Source organism: Chroicocephalus ridibundus, chromosome 9 (assembly GCF_963924245.1).
Source record: "Chroicocephalus ridibundus chromosome 9, bChrRid1.1, whole genome shotgun sequence".
Taxonomy (NCBI): Eukaryota; Metazoa; Chordata; class Aves; order Charadriiformes; family Laridae; genus Chroicocephalus; species Chroicocephalus ridibundus.
This window is the reverse complement of record NC_086292.1, coordinates 11,697,256-11,720,502: the sequence shown is the minus strand read 5'-3', so window position 1 is coordinate 11,720,502 and position 23,247 is coordinate 11,697,256. Positions and strand designations below refer to the sequence as shown.

At 36.5% G+C, this 23,247-nt stretch overlaps 1 protein-coding gene across 2 annotated transcripts in view; it reads left to right on the top strand.

The window, feature by feature from the left end:
- Positions 1 to 22,998, top strand: part of THOC2 (THO complex subunit 2) — a 53,526-nt gene extending 30,528 nt beyond the window's left edge. For both annotated transcript variants that reach the window (XM_063345366.1, XM_063345364.1), the window contains 20 exons: positions 642 to 759; positions 1,536 to 1,715; positions 2,259 to 2,423; positions 3,109 to 3,384; positions 3,834 to 3,975; positions 5,991 to 6,148; positions 7,442 to 7,570; positions 8,078 to 8,209; positions 8,294 to 8,478; positions 9,228 to 9,412; positions 9,715 to 9,817; positions 10,202 to 10,638; positions 11,517 to 11,575; positions 13,100 to 13,135; positions 17,378 to 17,515; positions 17,848 to 17,917; positions 17,992 to 18,149; positions 18,801 to 18,877; positions 18,986 to 19,033; positions 22,148 to 22,998. In XM_063345366.1, coding sequence (XP_063201436.1) covers positions 642 to 759; positions 1,536 to 1,715; positions 2,259 to 2,423; positions 3,109 to 3,384; positions 3,834 to 3,975; positions 5,991 to 6,148; positions 7,442 to 7,570; positions 8,078 to 8,209; positions 8,294 to 8,478; positions 9,228 to 9,412; positions 9,715 to 9,817; positions 10,202 to 10,638; positions 11,517 to 11,575; positions 13,100 to 13,135; positions 17,378 to 17,515; positions 17,848 to 17,917; positions 17,992 to 18,149; positions 18,801 to 18,877; positions 18,986 to 19,013 — 2,776 coding nt within the window. In that variant the 3' untranslated portion in view covers positions 19,014 to 19,033; positions 22,148 to 22,998. The remainder of the gene's footprint in view (positions 1 to 641; positions 760 to 1,535; positions 1,716 to 2,258; positions 2,424 to 3,108; positions 3,385 to 3,833; positions 3,976 to 5,990; positions 6,149 to 7,441; positions 7,571 to 8,077; positions 8,210 to 8,293; positions 8,479 to 9,227; positions 9,413 to 9,714; positions 9,818 to 10,201; positions 10,639 to 11,516; positions 11,576 to 13,099; positions 13,136 to 17,377; positions 17,516 to 17,847; positions 17,918 to 17,991; positions 18,150 to 18,800; positions 18,878 to 18,985; positions 19,034 to 22,147) is intronic.
- The last annotated feature ends 249 nt before the right edge of the window (positions 22,999 to 23,247 follow it).

The window sequence follows — 23,247 nt, the reverse complement described above, 5'->3', positions numbered from 1 at the left end:
TGCTGATTTAAATAATCATGATACAATTTACTGTTCTGTTGAGGAAGAGTCATTGTCCTTACAGAACTCAGAGCAGGAAGTAAAGCCTGGTCTCTGGACAGGATGATTATTGGAGTGTTTTGTATATTCTGTGTTTTAAGTAAAAAAAATGTTTTCCATGTTCCAAATACCCTCTCGAAACTAATTTTGCCAGTAAATTTCTACTGCTGTGTACTATTCTAGAAAGTTTTAATAAAAATTAAAATATTTCATGCGTATGAAATAACTGTATAGATACATTGTGAAACATGAAAAACAACAAAAGGGAGCAATAAACTTTATGATTAATTTGTTGATAGCGATAGCACCACACACCATTATTTTCAAAAACAGTGAAATTGTTCTGAAGGGATGTTGTGAAGGAGTTCTGAAACCTAGCTGTTGAATGCCTGCATTGCTTTTAAGTACTAATGTTTTACTTCCAGTAAAGAAATCCTTGTGCACTCAGCATACTAGGTTTTTTTTTTTTCAAAAAGGAATTAAAATGTTACTTGTTGTAATGTGCGTTGTAGTGTTGTTTTGTACTGTGTATTGAATGTCATAGCTTCAATTTCTTAAACAAATTTTCTTGTTTTTACTCCACTCTTCTGTTTTCTGTGCAGCTTTGATTTGCTTATTTTAAAAGAGGTAGTGCAGAAAATGGCAGGGATAGAAATTACAGAAGAAATGACAATGGAACAATTAGAAGCCATGACTGGTGGAGAACAACTAAAAGCTGAGGTGTGTTCGTGTTAAATTTACTTAAAAGTAGCTATTGCTTATTAATGGTGGTTCTGAAGACTCTGATTCATGAACTGGCAGCATAGCTGAGAAAGGTGTTACTGCTTTCATCAGAGAGCTTCCTGTTCTGTTGAACTTACAAGCCTTGCAGACAGGCAGCCAAGACAACATATACATGAGCCTTAATTGTGGTTCACAGCACCTCATATTAACGAAAGCAGCCTTCGTTACTCGTTGTATGAGAACCTGTGAATTACAGCAGCCAGCGAGCTTGTACATTATGCAGTCCTGCTGCTTTAGCCCTGCTTTGGGGGCAGCAGCTCCTTCTTGAGTGGAGTAACATCTTAAACCATTTTAATAGTTAAAACTGTTGCAGCCTTGGTGTCAAAGAGCTAGTTGAGTCTGACCTAGACTCAACTCCCCAGGGAGTTGAATAGCTGTAATCTGAACTAAAATCTGACAGTCCTGTATTGAACAGAGAAGAGACTTTGAGCAGATCACAGCAGACCTAGGGCTAAAATGCAGTATCATGATGCCTGAGCTGAAATGTCACTCTTCATTTATTGGGTAAAAGACCATTTAATAGCATGCAAGACTAGTTTGTTTCCGATTCTTTTATACGTACGTTGCAGTACAGGATCCAGAGAAGAGGGTTTATTGACAGACAGTAAACTATTGATGTTAATTCATCAGTATTTCTACAGTAAGAAGCACTCATGGTTTCCATTTGTGATGCACTATTTCCAAACTTGGGCAACTTTTTCTGTACCACACAGGGTGGATACTTTGGCCAAATCAGGAATACAAAGAAATCTTCTCAGAGATTGAAAGATGCATTGTTGGACCATGATCTTGCCCTTCCACTCTGCCTGCTTATGGCTCAACAGAGAAATGGTGTGATCTTTCAAGAGGGAGGGGAAAAACATCTGAAGCTGGTGGGAAAACTGTATGATCAGGCAAGTAAAACCACTTGCGTTTATAAGAACCCCTCCTTTTCTTTGGTAACTTCTAGTGTATCAGCACCATATATAACAATTCAGCACATAAATAAGAATAGATAAGAATTCAGCACAGTAAATACAAATATGTGAGAATTTTCAAAATTAGTTGCAGCGATCTCATTAAAATGTATGGGTGTATTAAATATATGTTATATTGACAAGTGACTTCTGAGTGAAAGATTAAAACATCCTTCGTCGTAAAAAATGAAGTTCCTGTTTCTTAAGTTAGCTATTATGTTTTTCTGATTTTACTTCGTTAGAAGAATTTTCCTCTAACAACGCAGCAGCCTGAATTCTTTTGCTGCCTTAGGCAGTAGGAGCTAGTTTCATTTCTTTCTGGTAGAACAGAATGCTTTTACAGTCCTGCAGGCTTTTGTAGGGCTTGCTGTACTATGTGTTGTAAACTTTTTTAAAAAGAAAAAAAGCTTTAAACCTCTCTCTAACTTCACTTTTAAACAAAATAATAATTTTTGCTAACTTTGTATCTTTCACATGTAGTGCCATGATACCCTGGTACAATTTGGTGGGTTTTTAGCATCCAATCTCAGCACAGAGGATTACATTAAGCGAGTGCCTTCTATTGATGTTCTCTGTAACGAGTTTCACACACCTCACGATGCTGCATTTTTCCTCTCAAGACCCATGTATGCACACCATATTTCAGTAAGTAGAACTCTTCTGTTTGCCTGCTGTTAGTGCTGCTATATTACGTGTTACCATTACACGTGTTAGGTTCCTGCTAAAGTTTAATTTGCTAAATAAAACTTGTGGAAGCTTTGAGTTGAGGTAGAAGAAGAAGCTGTGGGCTGAAACAGGTTATCCTTTATTTTCATAGAAAATATGGCCCATGTGTCAGCTTTCACAAAACTGACAGAAGTTGTAGCTAATGAAGTCATCTCTTCTGATCTGGGTGATCAGTAGGAGTTCTCTCCCTCCCTGTTCCCCCCAATGTGTAAGTTCTTCTGCAGATGCTTTAGATGGATTTTTTGCTGTGGAGGAAAATGTTGCGGCAGCCAAAAGGTGTCGTATCTCAGGAAGTGTCAGAAATAAATTTGTCCCTGCATCTAAACTGTTAAATATCGAGAGGAATTTTTATTTGGTGTAGTATAATGTGTTACTATAACAAGTGGGAGCATCAGTGAAGAAAGATAAAACCATCCAATATGGATGAATACTAAAAGTTCTGTATGGTGTTCTTCAGTGCTTTATGTACATGAATGATGTTTCATGTGTGTGAATGTTTTTTATATAGAAAGGTTCTGGAGGAAGTTTAATTATATTGTAAAAGTTAAATTATATTGTTCGTGTATGAAGATTACAAACTTTTCATTTTTCTTTTTACCCACAGTCGAAGTATGATGAACTAAAAAAAGCTGAGAAGGGAAATAAACAGCAGCACAAAGTTCACAAATACATTACATCGTGTGAGCTGGTGATGGCTCCTGTTCATGATGCTGTGATTTCTCTGCACCTTCCCAAGGTTTGGGATGACATCAGTCCTCAGTTTTATGCTACATTCTGGTCTTTGACAATGTATGACCTTGCCGTCCCACATAGTAGCTATGACAGAGAAGTCAATAAACTTAAAGTCCAGATGAAAGCCATAGATGACAATCAGGAAATGGTAAGTTTATGTAATTTTATGGTCCAGTATAAACTTTCTAACCTTGAAAGAATTTTTTTGTGAAATCTTATATTAAGGTCACTTAGATCTGGGAGGTTTTGTGTCACCTGATTCATCCATTCTGATTTGTCACATTCGCATAATTTGGATTGGCTCTTCCTTATAATTCCCACGTTAAAAGTACCAGTGACTTAGAACTAAGTGAAAATTACTGGAAAATCTGTTTCAGAAAGCAATCTGTGACACCTGTATCTGTGGTTTAGCTGTTCACCTTTGTCTTAACTTTAGTCAGCCAGCGTTCATAAAATCCCAGTTGATTACTAGAGGAGAACATTATTTAGTGAAATAGAAAGCTTTTCAAGTATTCTTTAGCATTGTAAGGAATTTAGTTGCTCTATCTATAGCAAGTGTTAGTATAATATTAAGTGACTTACATTGACATTTTATAGCCTCCAAATAAAAAGAAAAAAGAAAAAGAACGTTGCACAGCTCTTCAGGACAAGCTCCTTGAAGAGGAGAAGAAACAGTTGGAGCATGTGCAGAGGGTTCTACAGAGACTGAAACTAGAGAAGGATAACTGGCTCCTGGCAAGTAAGTGTGTGTAGGGGAAATGCTCTGGATGTTTTTGTAGTCATCACTGTCCCCAGAAGTAAAAGTTCAGCATGCACTAATACTCTTAATATTGATTTTAAAATTTGATCTCTAACAGACCTTAACATATAAACTTCTAATTAGAATGTAATGTGTCTTTGCTGCAAATGCTGAGTAGTTGGTTTGCAGGGAGATGTTTTGTTTGTTTCTTGCAATGTCAGGGCCTTTTAAATATTGCACTAATTTAGCAAATAAAGAAGAGATTGACCAATTGAGTGGAAAGTTGTAATTGCAAGATGGCTTGCACTTACTGACTGCAGTTACAATGCTGCTAAGTTGGGATAATTGCTACATTGCAAGAAATAAGCATGTAAACCCTCAGTGGGTGGTTTGAGTTAACTTACTTTGAGTCCTGTGATTAGGAGCAATGTGCCAGTATTTGGGTGGTAACATAAAACCTGTTCCAATGATGAGATAAATATTGCGCCAGTCTAATAGCACCATGAAATGAAGCAGCATGCAAATGTTTTATATGCCAGATATGCAGGAGGCAGAACAAACTTTTTTCTCTGACAGAGCCTCTGTAATGTTTCGTATTGATTGTGAACTCTACTAGTATGGTTAATCTCAAATGTTTTTCTCTGGTCAGTTTTCTCTGGAAGAACTTTCAGTTTATAACTGGAAGTAGTTGTTCGTCTGTCCCAAGAAGCCTAGCATAATCCAGTGGAAAAGCGTTTTATTGTCCGACTCATGTAAGACACACCCAACTGATTTAATGAAGAAACATTGACAGTTAAATCAAGAAAGTTTATTCCCTATAAATATTTAATGTACTGGTATGGACAGCTAATTAGATGCATGAAATTACTAGTTGAAAAATTATTGCCTGACTGAAGCTTAGGCTAGAGCTGACTGATAAAATTTGTCTGCTTAAGGAAGCACCCAAAAGCACATAGAAAATTGTTTGTGTGGATATGATCTATAAATAAACATGTACTCTTAATACAGGCGTTTGTGAGGTAGGTACACAGAATAGCTGTAATTGTTGATCTGTAATGCTCATGGACAGCTGACAGTCCTTTCTTGAACAAGCTTTATTCCATGAGCATTACAGAACAGAAGCAAGTAAATCCTGGGTCTTACGACTCGTGCCCTGCAGTCTGTGCAAGAATCCCAGTGCAAAAACAGCAGTTGCCGTCATGAGGATCATGTCCTCTGAAGGCATCCCTTTGCAGTCTTCAGTTCTGTGCTTTCATCCATATGTTTATTTTCTTCCTGCCTTCCTTTTGTGCTGTACATCCCTCTCAGCTTGTTTTTATGCTCCTTGTTTATTGGGCAAGAGCTGCTATGGGACCAGTTTGGGTATGCGTTTGGCTGTTGTGTTGACTAACCAGTGAACAACCAGTGGCTGGTCAAATGGAACGGGTAACTGTTGAGCATTCAGTGGAGTCTTTTGCTCAGTGGTAGAATGAGCTTTCACAAAATGTATGTGTATTGGGAATAGTGGTTCACTATTCTATTCCTCTGTTTAAATTCCTGTAATTTGGAAAAATGATTGGTTGGAAAAATGATTGTTAAGGGATTGTATGTTCTTTCATTTCTAAGGAAATCAAGCTGAAAGTCAGCCCCATCTTGAAAGGAGAAAACAAGTGTTCTAGAGAAATAGCAGATGGTCTTCCTTTCACTAATGTGCAGAATTTGAGCAGCTGGAGAAATGTACAAAAGATTATTCTGAGCCTGTTTTTCCCCACATTGTGTAATAGAAGAATTTTCCCAATAAGACATAAAGATTTTCTTACAACCACCCTCCTACCCTTCCCCCTGTCCTCAAGCAGTTAATCTTATTTTGACTTTCTCTGAGCAGTGCCAAAGATATGTCTGGAGTACAAGTGGCCTAATGTACAAACTCGAGAATATGCATGTGCGATACTGAACTTCTTGGGAAGAGAGTAGTTGAGTGTTAAATCGTTAACTAACTTTCTTCCTTTTTTCTCTGAACTTCTTTGTTTTTGAAGAGTCTACCAAAAATGAGACTATCACAAAATTTTTGCAATTATGTATATTTCCTCGATGCATTTTTTCGGCAATCGATGCAGTTTACTGCGCTCACTTTGTAGAACTGGTGCATCAACAGAAAACACCCAATTTCTCCACGCTTCTCTGCTATGACAGAGTAAGTAGCTAGAACTGCGTGTGTGTATGTACTTACTCACTGTTATGAGCATGCAAAACTGGTATCCCCCCTCCCTCCAAAAGAGGTAAACAGAATCATTACCTATGTTTAATTCTAGAATCTGTGGCAATCAAAAGTTGCCTTTTGTACTTCAGATTCTACAAACCAAGTTTTCCTAGAGCTTCAGAGGATTATTTTGAAGAAATTTTGGTTTTGGTTTATCCTAATGGGGCTAGAGTTTTGGAGCAAAGTCACTAGCAGTCATTAGCAGTCATAGGAGTTGCATTCAGGTTTTGCAGTCTTCCAGTGGTTTGCATTTCTACAGCCTCATCTAACCCTCCCATTTTAGCTGTGTGTGCCCTACTGCTTGTAGTATCAACTTTCTTATACTTGCCCGCCTCCCCCCCGCAAGCAGCATCCTTAGGACTCTTCTGACCCTGGCCAATGGCACTACAGAGAGTGGACTAATTTGTATCACTGCTGGGACATGGGAAGGGACTCCCATGGTGACTTGGGGAGTACTGTAGATAACAGTAGCAGCCTGACTTTATGGGTCAAATGGGGCAGTTGGAGGAGGCATTTGCTTTTCCCACTGTTTATGTAGCCATTAGTTTTCTCCTGTGGAGGAAACAAGTGTAGAACATAGATGGCAGAATCTTGCAGGATGCATTCAACTCCAACATTCTAGCCCTTAGTGCTATAAGTCAAATTATTATTATATCTAAGAGATTTGACTATGAGCTTTGATTAAAAGGATGTGTATGGGGTTGTATTGTAAAAAATTATGGTGAAGATTGTTTTCATCTGAACATTCAATTAAGATTGTCTGGTTTGCTTTGAGATGAGGCATTTGAAGTAGGTATCTGCTTTGATTTCATGACTCCAAAAGAGCATTCTTACTCAAATACTCAGTCCATGTTCTAGGTAACAAAGTAGGCGACTGCATGAGCCCTATCTGATGAACCTGTGCAGGCCAGGAAGAAAGTCCTTTTGCATCAGCTGGGTTAGGTGTTTACTTCCACCTGCTCAAATAAATTATTAATTTGAAAATAAAACAGTTACATGTCAATGAAGACACAAACACTTTAACTATGGAAAACTGAGTGTGAAGGACCAGTAGTTGGGTAATAAAGTATTGAAAACAAACTGAAAAAATTTTATAAGAGATCTCCTTTATGTTTAGAAACCAGCTTAACAGTAGTTTAGATAAGAATAATTTGAAAATCGTTTTGTTTCTTTTACCCTTTGTAATTCAGTAAAGTCATTGTAACTTTTTATTACTGCTCTTCACAGGTTTTCTCTGATATTATATATACAGTTGCAAGTTGCACTGAAAATGAAGCTAGTAGATACGGCAGGTTTTTATGTTGTATGCTGGAGACTGTGACTAGATGGCACAGTGACAGAGTTATATATGAAAAGGTATGTGAAGTTACTAAAACGTGTTTGCTCATGAAAATATAATGGCCACTTGTGTAATTCAGCCCAATAAAAATGGGTTTAGTGCAATAGATTTAAAAACACCGTGTGATTAAATTTTTCTGATGGTGTAATCTTAGGATTGAGTTTCTGTAACTCATGTAGTTTTAATAGAAGTAATTTTGTATAGCGTCAAAAAATATAGTGACTAAAAAAATCTTATATTTTCTCATATTTCTCATAGCATGTCTTGAAGATAATTTAGGAAGCATATGGAAACTCACAGTACTTCTTGCAAAAGCTAGTTAAATTGCAAATAATTTTTTCTCTTACCCACAACCAAGATTTCAACATAAATAAGCTTTTAAAAATGTGTGTAACTCTTGTAAAGTGTTATTGTGTCTTAGTCTTTAGCAGAATCAGTGAAAAAGTGCTTCAGTTAGCACATTAACTTTTGCAGAATTATTGTTTTTATGCTTCCCAAAATTTTTTTCTTTTATGTACATGTAGGAATGTGGCAACTATCCAGGCTTCCTAACTATATTACGGGCAACTGGATTTGATGGTGGAAATAAAGCTGATCAATTGGATTATGAGAATTTTAGACATGTGGTACACAAATGGCACTATAAATTAACTAAGGTAAAGAAAGATACCGAAAAACTTAAGTTTTTGGAAGCTTTAATAACAAAAACCCAACTTAATTAGATTTATTTTGTGTTCTAGGCTTCTGTGCACTGCCTTGAAACAGGTGAATATACACATATCAGAAATATCCTGATTGTGCTGACCAAAATCCTTCCGTGGTATCCAAAAGTGCTGAACCTGGGACAAGCATTGGAAAGAAGAGTGCATAAGATATGTCAGGAAGAGAAAGAGAAGAGACCTGATCTATATGCATTGGCTATGGGGTAACAACACCTTACTTTAAGAAAGTGGTTAAAAGTGGATCATGAAAGGCTTCTAAAGACTCGGAACTGTTACAGTCCTAACATTTGATTTTTACCTTATCAGAGAAGATTTCACTATCCTGCATCTCAGGGCTGGCAGTGTGAATGAAAACTTTCATTTTGTGCTGGATGATCACTAATTTCGTTTACAAGACTCTAGTGAAACACTTTAAATAGTAAAGGTTTCCACTCACAAGAGCATAGCTTAATTTTAGAGAAATAGTATAGCAGCAAGTAGCTAGGAGGGAGAGTAAAATGAAGAAAGCCGAAGGCTTTTGATGCCAGACTGCGTAGTTTTTGGAATCTTACATGATTCTAAAAGGCTAAACTAAAGTGCTTAGTTATGTTTCACATCTTTCTGTGGTGAATGAATGCAAAGTCATCTACGTATGCTTGAGGGGCAATTCGGGATGCCCTAACAGTTTTAAGTTTTGTCAGTAGGCTGTTTCTTCTGTGTGTTAAGCAGGGGGATGTGTGTGGTGGTGGTGAAGAGGGTGTGAAGGTAGGGCTTCTGTATCTAGTGGTTTGTTTGTTTTCTTTTTCTTTTCTTTTCTTTTGAGCTCATCAATAAAGGGGGAAGACACTGCATATCAGTTGGGAAAAACTGTGAAATAAATAACAGATGAACTGTTAGAATAGATCCTCATTTAAAATTCAACCCATGTTTTGCTTTATGTTTGTGCATATTTAACAATCTGTGCGACTTACAGCTATTCTGGGCAGTTGAAAAGTAGGAAGCCGTTCATGATACCTGAAAATGAATTCCACCACAAAGACCCACCTGCCAGGAATGCTGTAGCTGCAACAGTACAAAATGGGCCAGGTGGTGCTGGGATGCCTACATCTCTCACAATAAATACAGTTAGACTGGAAGAAGGCACTACTGAGGAGACTGGTAAACAAACCTATGATATTTATTTATTTATTTTTTAGTGTAAGTCTTCTGACAATACAAGCTACTCTCTGAAAACTTGGCTCACTAAACTGAAAAGGAAAATATCTAAATATGCTAAATAGAGCCAGTGTGTGTTCTTTATTTTTAGTTGGTTTTGGGAGAGGGTGTTCTGTTTTTAATTACCTAATTTAACTGTTAGTTACACATGATCTTACATGAATATGCCTAGGTACTTATTTTATTTTAACCAGTAGGATGTATATTAACTTTGTTGAAACAAAGCTGTTTTCTTTTTTGAATAGATAAACTAAAGGAGAAGTCTCAGGGTGTGGTGAAAGTTATTAATAAAACTGTCAACGCTACACCAAAGGTGACAACAAGCAATGGAAACAGTGCTTCTAATAGGTGAGAAAGACTGTTCTTTGACACTATCTATTTTATTCCTTCCAAACCATAGAATTGTACTTGAAACTGACCTGCCATTTTTTTCACTTTCAGGTTCTATATAAATTGTTTCAATTTCCTCATAGTTTAATAAATGACACTATTTCTTCCAAAAAAAGCCATACTGATCTGAAGCTGTTGTTAAATGCATTCCATTTTAGCTAAATAAAGATAAAACAAATCAGAACATTTGCTTGTTGCTGTTCTGGTAAGGAGACAGCAAATCTGAAATCTGACAGTGGCTGCTTCAGGAGGTTCTGTCAAACCATCAGAAGAAAAACTTTTGTGCTAAAACTAGAGCTGGTTTTATATGCATGCTAATTGGCCTTTTTATTTTTGATGCAGCAAAATTATTAAAGAGAAAGATGATAAAGAAAAAAGCGGGAAGGAGAAAGATAAAGAAAAAAAAGACAAGACTCCAGCTGCCACTCCAGAGATGAAGGCACTTGGGAAGGATGGGAAAGATAAACCAAAGGAAGAACGGGCAAACAAAGATGATAAAGCAAGAGAGATCAAGGAGAAAACGCCAAAATCTGACAAAGAGAAGGAAAAAGTCAAGAAAGAAGAAAAAGCTTCAAAAGAAGAAAAATCCAAGACAGTTGTTACCATCGTTGAGTCAAAGTCAACCGCAGAAAAGGAGAGAGAAAAGGAGCCGTCCAGAGAAAGAGATGTAGCGAAGGAAATTAAATCCAAGGAAAATGCTAAAGGAGGAGAAAAGATGCCAGTAGCTGGGTCCTTGAAGTCACCTGTTCCCCGATCAGAAACATCAGAATCTGAGAGGGGTAAGTTTGCGTATTTAATTTCTGTTCTTGTCTAGAAAAATAGAATTTGTCACTGGAAAATCACTCATTGTCAAAAATGCTAGAGATGGTGAGCAAGAATTGCTACGCAATACCTGGCATTTTGGCATTGGCTTTTACATACAGTTAGCGCCTAAAGTACCTAGTCAGGATATCTTCAGAAGGTGAACGGTGCATGTGTGAACTTTGTGTCTTCAGTGAGTGTTTGTTTTCAAAAAAACCTAACATTTTTTAGTACAAGTCTAAATGGTCTTCTATTAAAATGTATTTGTGTAACTGTGGCCTTGCAAGTTGTGCAAAAATTTTAACACAAAAATGTCAAGAGTGTACTCAGAGTTTCATCATAACCTTTCAATTGAAAGAAGACAGGGGATGTAGGAGATGTAGGCCTTTGTCCTTAAGAAGGACACAGTAAGCTTAATTAGTTCCTCCTTATATTAAGAGTTAACACATCCTTAATGTTGATATTTTAAGTTCTTATAATCTGAGGCTGCTGTTGTTTTTACTTGCACTGCTTAAGGTAAACCAAGTAAAGGGGGGTTGTAATGCTTTTCATTGGGTTCACCTTTTCAGGGTCTTCATAGCAACTCTGAAATTCAGATACAGGCTTACAAAAAAATGGAATTTTTAAATTAGCATAATTTTGCAGCAGTTTGTTCACATTACACGTTTCCTGCAAACTTTCATAAAGAGGGTCAAGGCATGCTGGTAACTCTAGATAGATTAAGAAAAGCAAAGTTTACTTAGTGGTAAAACTTGAATTCTATCTTGAATTATTTAGGTAATTCAGAAAGCCATATTATTAGATTATTCTCTTTTAAATGTGTTTTAATAATGCTATTGTTCTTTTCTTTCCTCAGAACAAAAACGCCGCAAAGTTGATACACACTCTTCTCCATCACATTCCTCAACAGTAAAGGTTAGTATAGCCTGAGGAAGGCAGCACCCATGTTAGGCTCACAAGTTTGGGATGCCAATGTTCGACTTCCTTCAAGTTTTGTGCCAAGTATTCCCTGGAACCACTGGAGGTTTTAAGTTGCATTAGAAAATGCATTCCTTTTCTTTATTGGCGGACTGTCTTTTTTTTCTGTAAAAAATATTTTTAATTAACCAAAATAATGCTTCAAGGACCTAGCACAAATTTTGTAAATAGTGTTTGGAAATTGCAAGAGAATTTTTACACAGAAGTGCCTCATTGTTTTAAGCAGTCAGTTTTTTTGGAGTGCAATGGTAGCTACAAGCAAATGAGTCTTTGCAGCAGAGTGGAGCATATTTTTCTGCACTTCTATTGAAGAATCTATAGCACTGAAGATTCCTGGATGATACGGGATGTACGATACCTCTGAATTCATCAGGCTTCTTGATGAGCATCATACCGATATGTGCCTTCTAAGGAGGAGTCTTGAAAGGAGTTCCATTTTAAAGTCTCCTGGGTGATCAGTTCTCCTGTAGTTGTGTATATTCAGTGCGCATGCAGCTTCTGTTGTACCTTCCCTTCGAGGTTTGTTTATTTCCAATGGGTTCCCACCATGTTGAGCCCTGCGTTACGATAAAACCAGATGTGGCAACCAAGCCTACTACCCAGCAAAGAGAAACCCCAAGCATTCAAGCGCAGCACAAAACCATGGGCGTAGCCTACTTGAAGACTCAGGGTAGCCATTCCTTGCTCCATATTTATTTTATTTCTAAACCATCTATGTTCATGGAATCTTTGAGTTTGCAGTACGTTGAACATTTAAAACTGTAAGTTACCAATACTTCATGAAGAGCACTGTGATGGATTATGTGGGCCTTTAAACTTCACCGTCTTACCAACTTTAGAACAAGCTTTTCTTTTTTCTTTTTTTTTTTTTTCAAAGAGTACATCTTTTTCTATGTAAGATTTACTTGAAAGATTTAGGCTAATTTTGGAAAACTCAAATAGCTGTTACTAGTTTTGAGGAAGCAGGTGACAGTGATAATTACTCAAAATGACAAAGTTTTTCTTGCCTTTTTTTGTAAATGGCAATGTAAAGTCATTCTAGTGTGACTTCTACCACATTTAACTGAAAGTGGAGAAGATACACGTTTAAAAACATCTTAAACCTGTTTCACCTGTGGTTCAGCTGTATTTAGAGTTAAGACTTTTTTGTCTTCATAATTTGTCTTGGCAGGAGAGTGTTTTTTTCCACTGTTTTATGAAGAATTAGATATAAGCATATTTTGTAATTTACTTAATAATTGGGTCTAGAGAATAGATATGACTGTCTCTTTTTTTTTCTCCTTCTTTCTTTTTAAAAAATATTTCAGTTCCTAGCTTTATTCAGTGTACAGTATTAACTTAAGATTTATTTCAGAAGGAGTAGCGGTTTTTTGTTTCAAGGGTACAGCCATGCTTCCCAAAGTTCCTCTGGTTTCTGAAAACTATTCCAGCTTACGTGTCATCTCCGTTCATTTTCTACAGGACAGCCTCAACGAACTCAAGGACTCTTCAGCAAAGGTTTGAATCTTTTAGACACCACCAAAGTTTACTTTCATGTTTTGTTGCAGAAAGAACTTTTGGTCTTGTGGCAAACCCCATCAGAAGATTCAAATTCCATGCCTGTAAATGCTAGTGTAGCAACAGGGATTTTTTTCAGTCTCCTATATAGAACCTCTGTACAGGAGAAGAGGGATAGTTACTTGGAAGCAACATAATGAATTTACCATTCTGTCAGTATTTTTAAGGGATTTTATGGGTCAGTATCTTTTCTGGTCCTCTCTGAAACTTGTAAATTTATAGAAATGTCCCTATGATTAAGCCATTTATTTGACTGAAGAAGTAATAGAATAGGTAAAATAGCTATTAGAATAGTTAGTTCATTTTGATACCAATTAAAAAACAGTAGTTATTGAAAACAAAAAATGTTTGAGGCGTATCTCTGGAAATAACAGTACTCTTTCCCCTTACTACTAATTGTATTTATGTTTTTGTGCTATAGTACTATATTTCTAAGAATCACAGACAACCTCCTAAATGATCACTTTTGTGTGTTTGCTTCCTGTAAATGCACTTCAGATTTAGTATCTTATGAGAATGTACGCTAAAGAATACTTTCAAGAGTTCATAGAATATCAGGTTGGGCCCTCAAGGATCAACTGGTCCATCCTTTCTTGGCAAAAGCATGGTCTAAACAAGGTGGCCCAGCTCCCTGCCCAGCTGAATCTTAAAAGTGTCCAGTGTTGGGGAATCTGCCACTTCCCTGGGGAGATTATTCCAATGGCTGATTGTTCTCATTATGAAAAATTTTCCTCTTGTGTCCAGTCGGAATCTCCCCAGGAGTAACTTGTGCCCATTACCCCTAGTCTTTTCCATGTGACTCCTTGTAAAAACGAAGTCTCCATCTTCTTTGTAGCCACCCTTTAAATGGTGGTAAGGTTGCCCCTAAGCCTTCTGTTCTCAAGGCTGAACAGACCCAGTTCTCTCAGCCTTTCCTCCTATGGCAGGCTTCCCAGGCCTTTGATCATCTTTGTTGCCCTTCTCTGGACCCTCTCCAGCGTGTCCACATCTATTTTGTGTAGCAGGGACCAAAACGGTATTCCATGTGTGGCCTGACAGGTGCTGAGTGGAGTGGCATATGAGTTGAAAGGCACTTTGAAATATTGTATTTTAGACAGATTCTGCAACCACTTTGTTGCTTTTTTTAAACTCAGCCACTTGCATAGTAACAGTCACAAATACTGTGAACTGGCTAGTATATTAGGGTATGTGGCTAATAGGAAATGGATCAAATCTTCTGAAGTTGCTATTAAGATTTTTGATTACACAGTGTGTAACTAAAAAGCACAAATGATTAGCACTTGGGAAATGCTGACCATTTGGACTTTCTGGATAACTTGTGGGTTTACCTAGAATTAATTATATTCACTTAATTTGAAAATGCATAATGGATTATCACTTATTCTATATTTACACTGCTGTTTTATCTGTCTTTCTATAAACAAAGTGTTCAGGACACTTTTTATATGTTTTAATTCAAAATAGCTCTGACTTTATAATGGACACTTGCTGATTTGTGTTTTTTAAATGAATCTTGTCAGTACCAACCATATCTGCTTACAGGGAGAGTGTATATATGAAGCATCCTTTGATTCTTACAGGTGATGAAATTATAGTGCCTACAGATTAAATCCATATACTTTCAAAAAAGGCTTTATAAATCATTGTTGTGATATCTTGTATATTTAAGGTTTTTGAAAATAGAAAACCAGAAGATTTGTCTTGAGCTCCCATCTGTCTGAAGCGTGGTCTATAGTAGTCTAATAATCACAGTTTTCCCTCTCTTACTGTATCAGTCAAGGTTCAGCTGGTTAATTGAAACTACCCTCAAGTTTTCATTAGTTAAGCTAAATTTTTCTGTAAAACTATTTTACTTTTTAACACATTGATGTGGTAATCAAGTAGACAGTGGAGCTATCTGTAATTAGCTTAATTAAAACAGCTTTATTTTTCTAGTCAATTTGAACAGTTAAATTTTAGAATTAACTAATGTGTTTGTATAGACTTAGCTGGAGTGGATTGCAGTTGTGTGACTCTTCCATGGATTTACTGTTTAAGTGCTCAGGGGATGGGGGGTGTCCAACCCTTTCCTTCCTCTTCTAAATGCTGTTTTCTATTCTTTCTCACTTAATGAACTAATTTTCATTTTTCGGTGCCATTCTGACAGTATTAAGGCACTCTTGACAATGCTCCCTATACATGGTGTAAGACAAGTTAAATACTCTTCTTTACTGCCATGTACTTGTTTGGGGAAAGGACAAGATACTCAGAAGCCCAAAAGATTTGTGAGTTCAGCTTCCACCGAAAGTTAGAAGTGTAGTGCTGTTACATACTTACAGGCTTTCTTTATTCCTGACTTTGCCTAATTTCTGGGGCCAGACCATTGAAATGTTGGTTTACGTTGCAGGTCATAAAATAAATGGTGCCGGACTTGAGTTAGGTTTGTGTTCCTTCTTGCTTTGGCCTTTGCCCAAGTTACACAACATACAACAGTGCCCAAAATTTGATGTGGTTTCAGTTAGCAGCATTTCAAGAAGCAAGTTGATAAAGCCTGATGAGCTAAATCCAGCCTTTTCTTCTAAAGTGGGTGTGAGAGGGATGCAGTTTTCTAAAACTCTGCATTGGGATGGTAGAAGAGCAGTGGAATCTGTCATGAACAACCGTGTAACTTCAGAAATATAGTAGGAGAAAGCAGAGCTACCCACACGTTTGCTTTCTCACATAGACAGATGAATGGGGCTACGGACAAAAACCCGTATTTGCAAGTCACTGTTAAAAGTTGAGAGCAAAAAACGGAGCAAGGATAAATTTAATTGTGGAATGGCATTATAGGAAATAGAACAAGAAAAGAAGAATGAGGGAAAACAGCAGAATGAAAATTTTCTAGTGGAAGGAGAACTGAAGGTTCAGTCTCTGGCGTAGGAGGATAATAAAATTCCAGTTAAGTAATAAAAGGAAAAGAGACCTAACGTCGTCAGTGTGACTTTTAACACAGGACCATAACATCAAGTTTTGGTGAATTAAACATTTACCAGAACTGGGTAAGGACAAGTTTAATTTCATTAAAAGAACAAAACAAATATTATTTCAAGTAATTTTGGTTCAAGTGATTTCTAGATTGTTCTAAACTATCTTACACATACCTCTTTCTTTGGTGTCCTTTTAAGTAAGACGTCTCTCTAAAAAGAAATACAGAGAACACTTTAATTAGAAGATACTATTTTTTTTTCCCCCAAATAAAATGGATAGCTTATGGAACTGGGGAAAGATTAAAGTATACTAACTTAAATCTGTGTGTTGCTGTAATTTAAGTGTATAAAATACCAAAGCAAGCTGTTTTTAATTCAAAATGTGCTGCCCTTGCTATTTTATGAAAAAAATTTCTTATAAATTTCTAGCTATATAATTGTATTTAAAAAAACAGAACTAGTTACTGTAATGCATTGGTATTTATATAATACATGTGCTACCTTATATATACACACAGTAGCATTTAAACTTTGTCAGGTGTTGTACTTGACGTTACTGTGACTTATTTTCTATCTTCCCCTGTGACCCCAGTTTATATTAAAAATATTCAGCTTTGTGAAACTAGTATGTTTTACAGAGCTTATCAAAATGGCTTAGAAGAGAGAGTGGAATAACAATCTGGAACACATTACAGAGCAAACCCAGTTCTTTTCTATGTTCGGCTGCATTTATCATTGGAAGTTCAGGCTTAAGGTGGAGTTTTGTGTTACTTCAGATGAAAAAACACAGACAAAGTATGGGCTTAAATACTTTATTGATTATGATTATTTTTTAAATATTAATTAGAACCTGTTTAAGAGCTGATTCCAGTCATTCATTCCAGGCAAGACGGCAAGCGTTAAGTCAGTCCAGGAATCTGCATGTCCTGTTTCAATAGTACTGCTGTCTGATTTGCTTTGATGTATCAAACAATACTGGTGAACAATGTTGTATGTATTTAGTGTGTTTCAGTTAAGAGAAAGTGTTCTTGAATTTCCAGTGTTGAGAAAACAAAGCTATAGGTTAAATTATAGATAACAAGTTTTGAAAGTATCTTCAATCGCTTTTTTTGCCATAAAGTATTAATGTTTAATTTTGCTCTTTGAGCTAGATCTGTTATGTTAGAGTAAGACTTTTTATTCACACATCTAGGAATACATATTAATATTTGGTGATATTGCCTTAATTTAACAGCACTACATTAACCACACTACTCCAACACTGTCCAAGAGTAAGGAGAGAGAAGTGGACAAGAAAGATTTGGACAAGTCAAGGGAAAGATCCAGAGAGAGAGAGAAGAAAGATGAAAAGGACAGGAAAGATCGAAAAAGGGTTGGTGATGTTTTTCTGAACTAGTTTAGAAAGTTGGTATGTTCTTGGAAAGCTTTCTGTTCGAAGTCCTTGCAGTAATAATTGGTTGTACAGCCCATACAAGCAGAAGTGTTTTTCTTTTGTTCTGTTACTTTTTCAAAAGTCGGTTCACAATAATGTATTCAAAACATTTTCCCTTCAAAACCGATCTCAAGAAACTTTACATAAGATGTAATAACTCAGTTATATTTTAAGTATTCAAAAATTAGTTCTCCAAAAGAACATTATAAGAGGTGCTACTTTAGGAGTATGTTTTAATCTGCTAACATCTGCATAATTGTATTTGGTGCCAGGATCATTCAAACAGTGACCGAGAGGTACCGCAGGATTCAACTAAACGACGCAAAGAGGAAAATGGGACAAGTACGTATTTCACTTTGTGTGTGTATATTAGGCTTTTACTTGTTGTGAGTTACAACTTTCTGTTGTGTTTTTAGCTGGTTCTTCAAAACATAGTAAGAGTGAAAGTCCTTCTGATTCCCCTCGCTTAAATGAAAAGGAGAAGGAGAAGAACAAATCAAAGTCTTCAGGAAAAGAGAAAGGTGATTCAATTAAAGCAGAAAAGATGGAGAAGAGCTCCTCTGGTAGCAAAAAGGTAAAATAAGCTATTCTCATTTTGTTGGGTTTTTTTTTTTGATGGTGGTGTTGGCAGAACAAGCTGATTCTATTCCCCTAAATTTTATTGCTGCTTTTATGGCCTAAATTAAAAAGATACACTGTGAATGTGTAGGAAAATGTTTCTGGAAATTCTGGTATCTTGAGGCTTTAAATATTTCAGCAGTCACTCTTGGCAGGATAAATTGGAGGAGTAGTTCATTTTAGCAATAGCCAGGAAAATTCATAACTTATACTTTAGGTTTTGAATAATCTAGAATATTTGCAGACTGGTTTACTGAGCAAATATGTGAAAGCAGGGTTAATTTACATACAAACTAGTCTGCTTGTATTCAGATTTTTGAGTGCATGTGTTAGCACAGCTTTTTTTTTTTGTGAAAACAGGCAAGTATGTTTTAGTCATATTTGTAAAACGCCAAACAATTGTTGTAACTTTTTAGTGATAGTGGTTATCATAGAACTGTAAGACAAAGTTACAATAATCTCAGAAATCATAGGAGCTGATTACTGTCATTCTGACCAATTATTTTTTTAGCTGTGGCCAGTTATAATTGTAAATATGTATAATGCTATTAATCAGACTGTACAATGTACACTGCGAAAAAATAGTTCCATATGTATATTTTTAAAGGAATCAAGACATGATAAAGAAAAAACAGAAAAGAAAGAAAAACGAGACAGTACTGGAGGGAAAGAAGAAAAGAAGCAATATCCTTTTACACATTAACATTTTGGAAAAAAAAAAACAAACCAGAAAATAAGCTTCCTTTTGTTTTATGTAATAAAATATATTTTTTTCCTTAACGTTGAATCTACTCATAAATCTTCAGACAAGCACAGATAATGAAGATTGTGCCAGTCAAGGTAAAATTTTTTATGATTGACTCTGACTTGGTATCCCCTGTGGCTCCTTTTGGCTGGTAAAGGATATGCAAACAAAACAGCCTGAGTGTGAAAGGGCTGAAATTACCCAGGGTGGGGTGTTCAGTTTTTTGGTTGTTTTGTGGGGATTTTGTTGGGCTGGTTGTTTTATTTTGTTTGGTTTTGGGTTTGTTTTTTTTTAATTCCATCCCAGGGGGAAAAAAAAAACAAAACACTTTTCCTATCATCAGCATAGAGATTGGATAGATACTCAAATTTTTCTTGGCCAAAAAACCAAGAAAGGGTGGGGGTTGGTGTAGTTATGTTTGTCACTTTTTCCAAGAAGGGTTGCCATACAAAACCCAAAAGTGAATCCATGTGATCCTGGGAGTCATGAGTCTTGATAATCTACCAGTTAATTAAGAATATCTTGCCTAATATCTTGGAGACTCAAATTTTGTATCCTCCTCTTGTTTTACATTTAACAAAAGCACTAGCTTTTAAACCAAATTGCTATGTAGTGTAGTAAGTCAGTTCATTATCTCTGCTTAATCTTTTTATCTGATCAGATTTGAGGTGGAAGAAGCAAAAGGAAGACTTTCATATGGAGACATTTACTATTTGCAGAAAGAAACTTCGGAGTATTTTGAATAACCCTTACTCAGACTGCAGCTTTTAGAAAAATATATTTTTCTTTGAAGCCGACAGTGTTCTGAAGTTTTTATTTTTTCAGACCTGTGCAAATATGTGAAGGCTTAAATTTAGTTTTAGGGGTATGAAGGTGGGTTTTTTCCTCCGCTTTGCATCTAGCCATTTTAAGAGTCTCATTTTCAGTTATTCAGGAAGGAAAGTTGCCCCAGTGAACTTAAAGTAACTTCACCTGACCTACCCAACTTGAGTCACACACCACTACCAATGTTTCCACGCAAAGCAATGGACAATTTTACATTTTAAAAAGCGTGTATAAGTTGGGTAAACATGAAAATAACTGAAAGTATTCAACAAATATTAAAGAATATGGCGTCTCTGTTAACAAATCGTCCAAATGCTTTATGATTCTTATGTTTGTTTTCTGTTTAGAATTCATTAATTGTTTTTGTGAAAACTTTGTAGCTTCTGTGAGCATTCAAAGTGAACACAAGCAGAAATGAAGTAGAAACAAGTTTTTATTCCGTTTGAGGTTTGAGATTACTTGCTTTCATAGTAGTACTACTCTGTCTACTGAACAACATGTAAGGCAGGCAGTTTTCCTTTTTATCAGACAAACTGATAGTGTTAGAGAAGGGGAGGACAGCATTTTTAAATGCACAAGTCCTTTGTTTCAGATTTTGAAGAAGGATTGATGAGGCTGAAAATTTGTCTTGTTTTCAGGATTGTCTTGTCTGGTCCAGAAAGTGATGCTACCTTTCACCAACATGATTTGTTGTGAATTCCATTTAAAGGCACGGGAGAGTGTGTTGAGGAAATCTTTTTGCTGTGAGGGTGGTCAAAAACTCTTTAACAGTTTGCCCAGAGGTGACAGAGCTATTCAAAGTCTAACTTGGCGGGTCACAGCCCTGAGCAACCTGCTGTAGGTAACTGCTTTTTGAGCAGGGGGGTTGGACTGACAGTCTTCAGAGGTTCCTTCCAACCACATTTTTGAAATTCAGTTATGTGGGTAACACATTTGAGAATACTTAAGGTGGTATATGGCAAAACTTACTGGAGAGATTTATTGGTTGTGGACTCTCAAATTAACATTGCTCCTTATAGTGGCTGTACTTGCTTTAGGTGTCAGAGAAAGCATGATATAGTCCCAGGATCTTCTGTTTGCCACTGAATCAACAGAAACCAAATCTGAAAGATGTAAATGCTTTGCGTTTGTGAATTCTTTTCCAAGAGGCCTAAGGATTATAGGATGGCTTATATAACACTTACAGAGGAGTGTTTTGATGAGGATCCAACAAAACAAACCCCAAGGTCTGAGATCTGAAGTCTTCTGATCATCCAGAAAGGTCTTCTGAAATAAGTCTCCATACATGGCTTGTGGCCTCAAAGAGCAAAGAGGGGGACTATTGGAAAAAGGGTCTCAAGAGTTTCATTTGGTGACGTTGCTCGTTCAGCCACTGAAGCTGAGGGCAAACATGTGGAGTGGGTTTTGGGTAGCAAAGCTGGTGCTGACACTGTGTGCTCTTTGGAGGGTGTTGGTAGAAAAAAGGATAGGAGTTCAGGTTATTGCGTCTTAGTACTATTTCTCTTTGGTTTATTGCCTTGAAATAATAGAGGATGCTTCTGTGAATAGCGTCCAAACTGAAAATGAATGAGCACTCTTTGGAAAGAATTTAATGGAATTTTTTTGACTCTTTGTCCTTCATAGCCAGTATTGTCTGATTACTGTGGATGGATCCTAGTTTTTTTTCCTTGTTTCTTTAAATACTACTTTTGAGGGGAAAAAAAAAAGGCAATCTTGGCAGATGAAGTTTGCTGCTGAGGACTCACAGCTTCTTTAATAATAAAATCTGAAGTTTTATCTTGAGCAGCAATTCAATATAAAGTGAGGATTGTCATCAATTAAAAAAGCACAACTGTGTTTTTATGACTACATCATGATTTAAGCAACAAGTGCTTAGGTAAATGTCAGTTGCACAGTTAAGTTCACATCCAGCTATGTAATAGGCTAAACTGGAGCATCTGGCCTAGGATACTGACAACACCCCGTCGTTTGCATAGTGAACTATGTAAAAATGCTGTTTATAGCAACACAGTTGTGGAATCTAATCCTGTGCTCCTGTTTGTTACATCTCTTGTAACATTCTTCCTAATGTACAATGTCTAATGGCATTTATTTCTTGCCTAATTTAGAGATGGTAACACTTTGAAGGGGTTGTTTTTACCTTCACAAGTGACTACTTGTTTCTTATTTGTATCTTCAAATTAGTGTTTCACTGCTTACAATGCAGTGCGCGCATTAATATACCTCATGCTGTGGATTAAACTACAGTTAGGGAATGAATGACTGATGAAAATAGTTTTATTCCCCCTCGTTCTTTGAATTGTGAATGGAATAAAATGCTAAGTTGTGAGATCAGTATTCATTTGAACAACATCTAATTCCAATTGTGTGTGCCTTCGTTGCAGGTGAGATTGAAATGGGAAGATATCCAGCTGTGACCAGAAATGTATTTTCCAGAGTATAGATTGCACAGAAATTTGTGAATGAAGAGGACCCATCTGCATCTCCTTAAATTATTCAGTTCTCTGCTTTATTTCCCCGTGCTGAGGATTTAATTGTTGAGTTGTACATTACTGTATTTTAACTTGTTGCTTAGTTTCTTACACATTTATTTTCAGTACCTGGCTGAAAGTGTTACCTATTCCATATTTTAGCACAATGTGCTGCAAACAAACAGTTGCCATAGTGCAAATGAGGTTTCATGTGTACAGAGTTCCACTTTAGGTTGTCGAAAATACTGCCTGAGTTTAGTAATTCTTTCGATTTGAAATGCATTCTTTTAGATGTTTGAAAACCACAAATAAACAGTTATTGAACCTTTTTGGATTTACCTCATTTAAACTCAGTTTTTATTTATTACTTGGCCTGTTTTTAATATCAGTGACTAAAAAAAAAAAAGTCAAGTGGGAGCACTGTTTTCATGCAATGCTTAGGGATTATTTGTATATTGTGTACAACGTTGACTTGTTTAAAGAAACAAAGAATGAACCCTGTCCCTTCCATCCTGACCTAAACCTGTGCTCAGTTGTCCCTTGCCACACCTTTTGTTTGTCATGTTTTTAGATTGATTGGAAATGCTCTCTTCAAAACTGAAATAAATTAAGTTTCAATTACAGCTACAGGAGCTTTGTATTGCTGAACTTTAGTCTGAAAAGTTTCACAATGACATTTTTAAAAAAAAAAAAAAAAAGAATTTTTTTATCTGCTGAATTCTACCAGTGTAACCTTTTTTCTAAATAAACAATAGTTTTCTCAATGGGTCGTAAATCGTTCTCTGTGTGGTCACTTTATTGCTTTATGTATTGTTATGAAAATTTGGTACACGTTGGGGTTGTGGGAGGGTGTCTTTGTCTTGGTTTGTGTCCCTGCTCGCCGATCAGCCGGGAAGGGTTAGTTACGCAGTGCGGTGCCTGCTGTAAAGATGTGTTACGTGTCTCCAGTGCTTTCGAGAAACCCAAGGTTTGCCTTCCTGCATTCAGTCAAGTTTACATCTTTATCTTGAGAT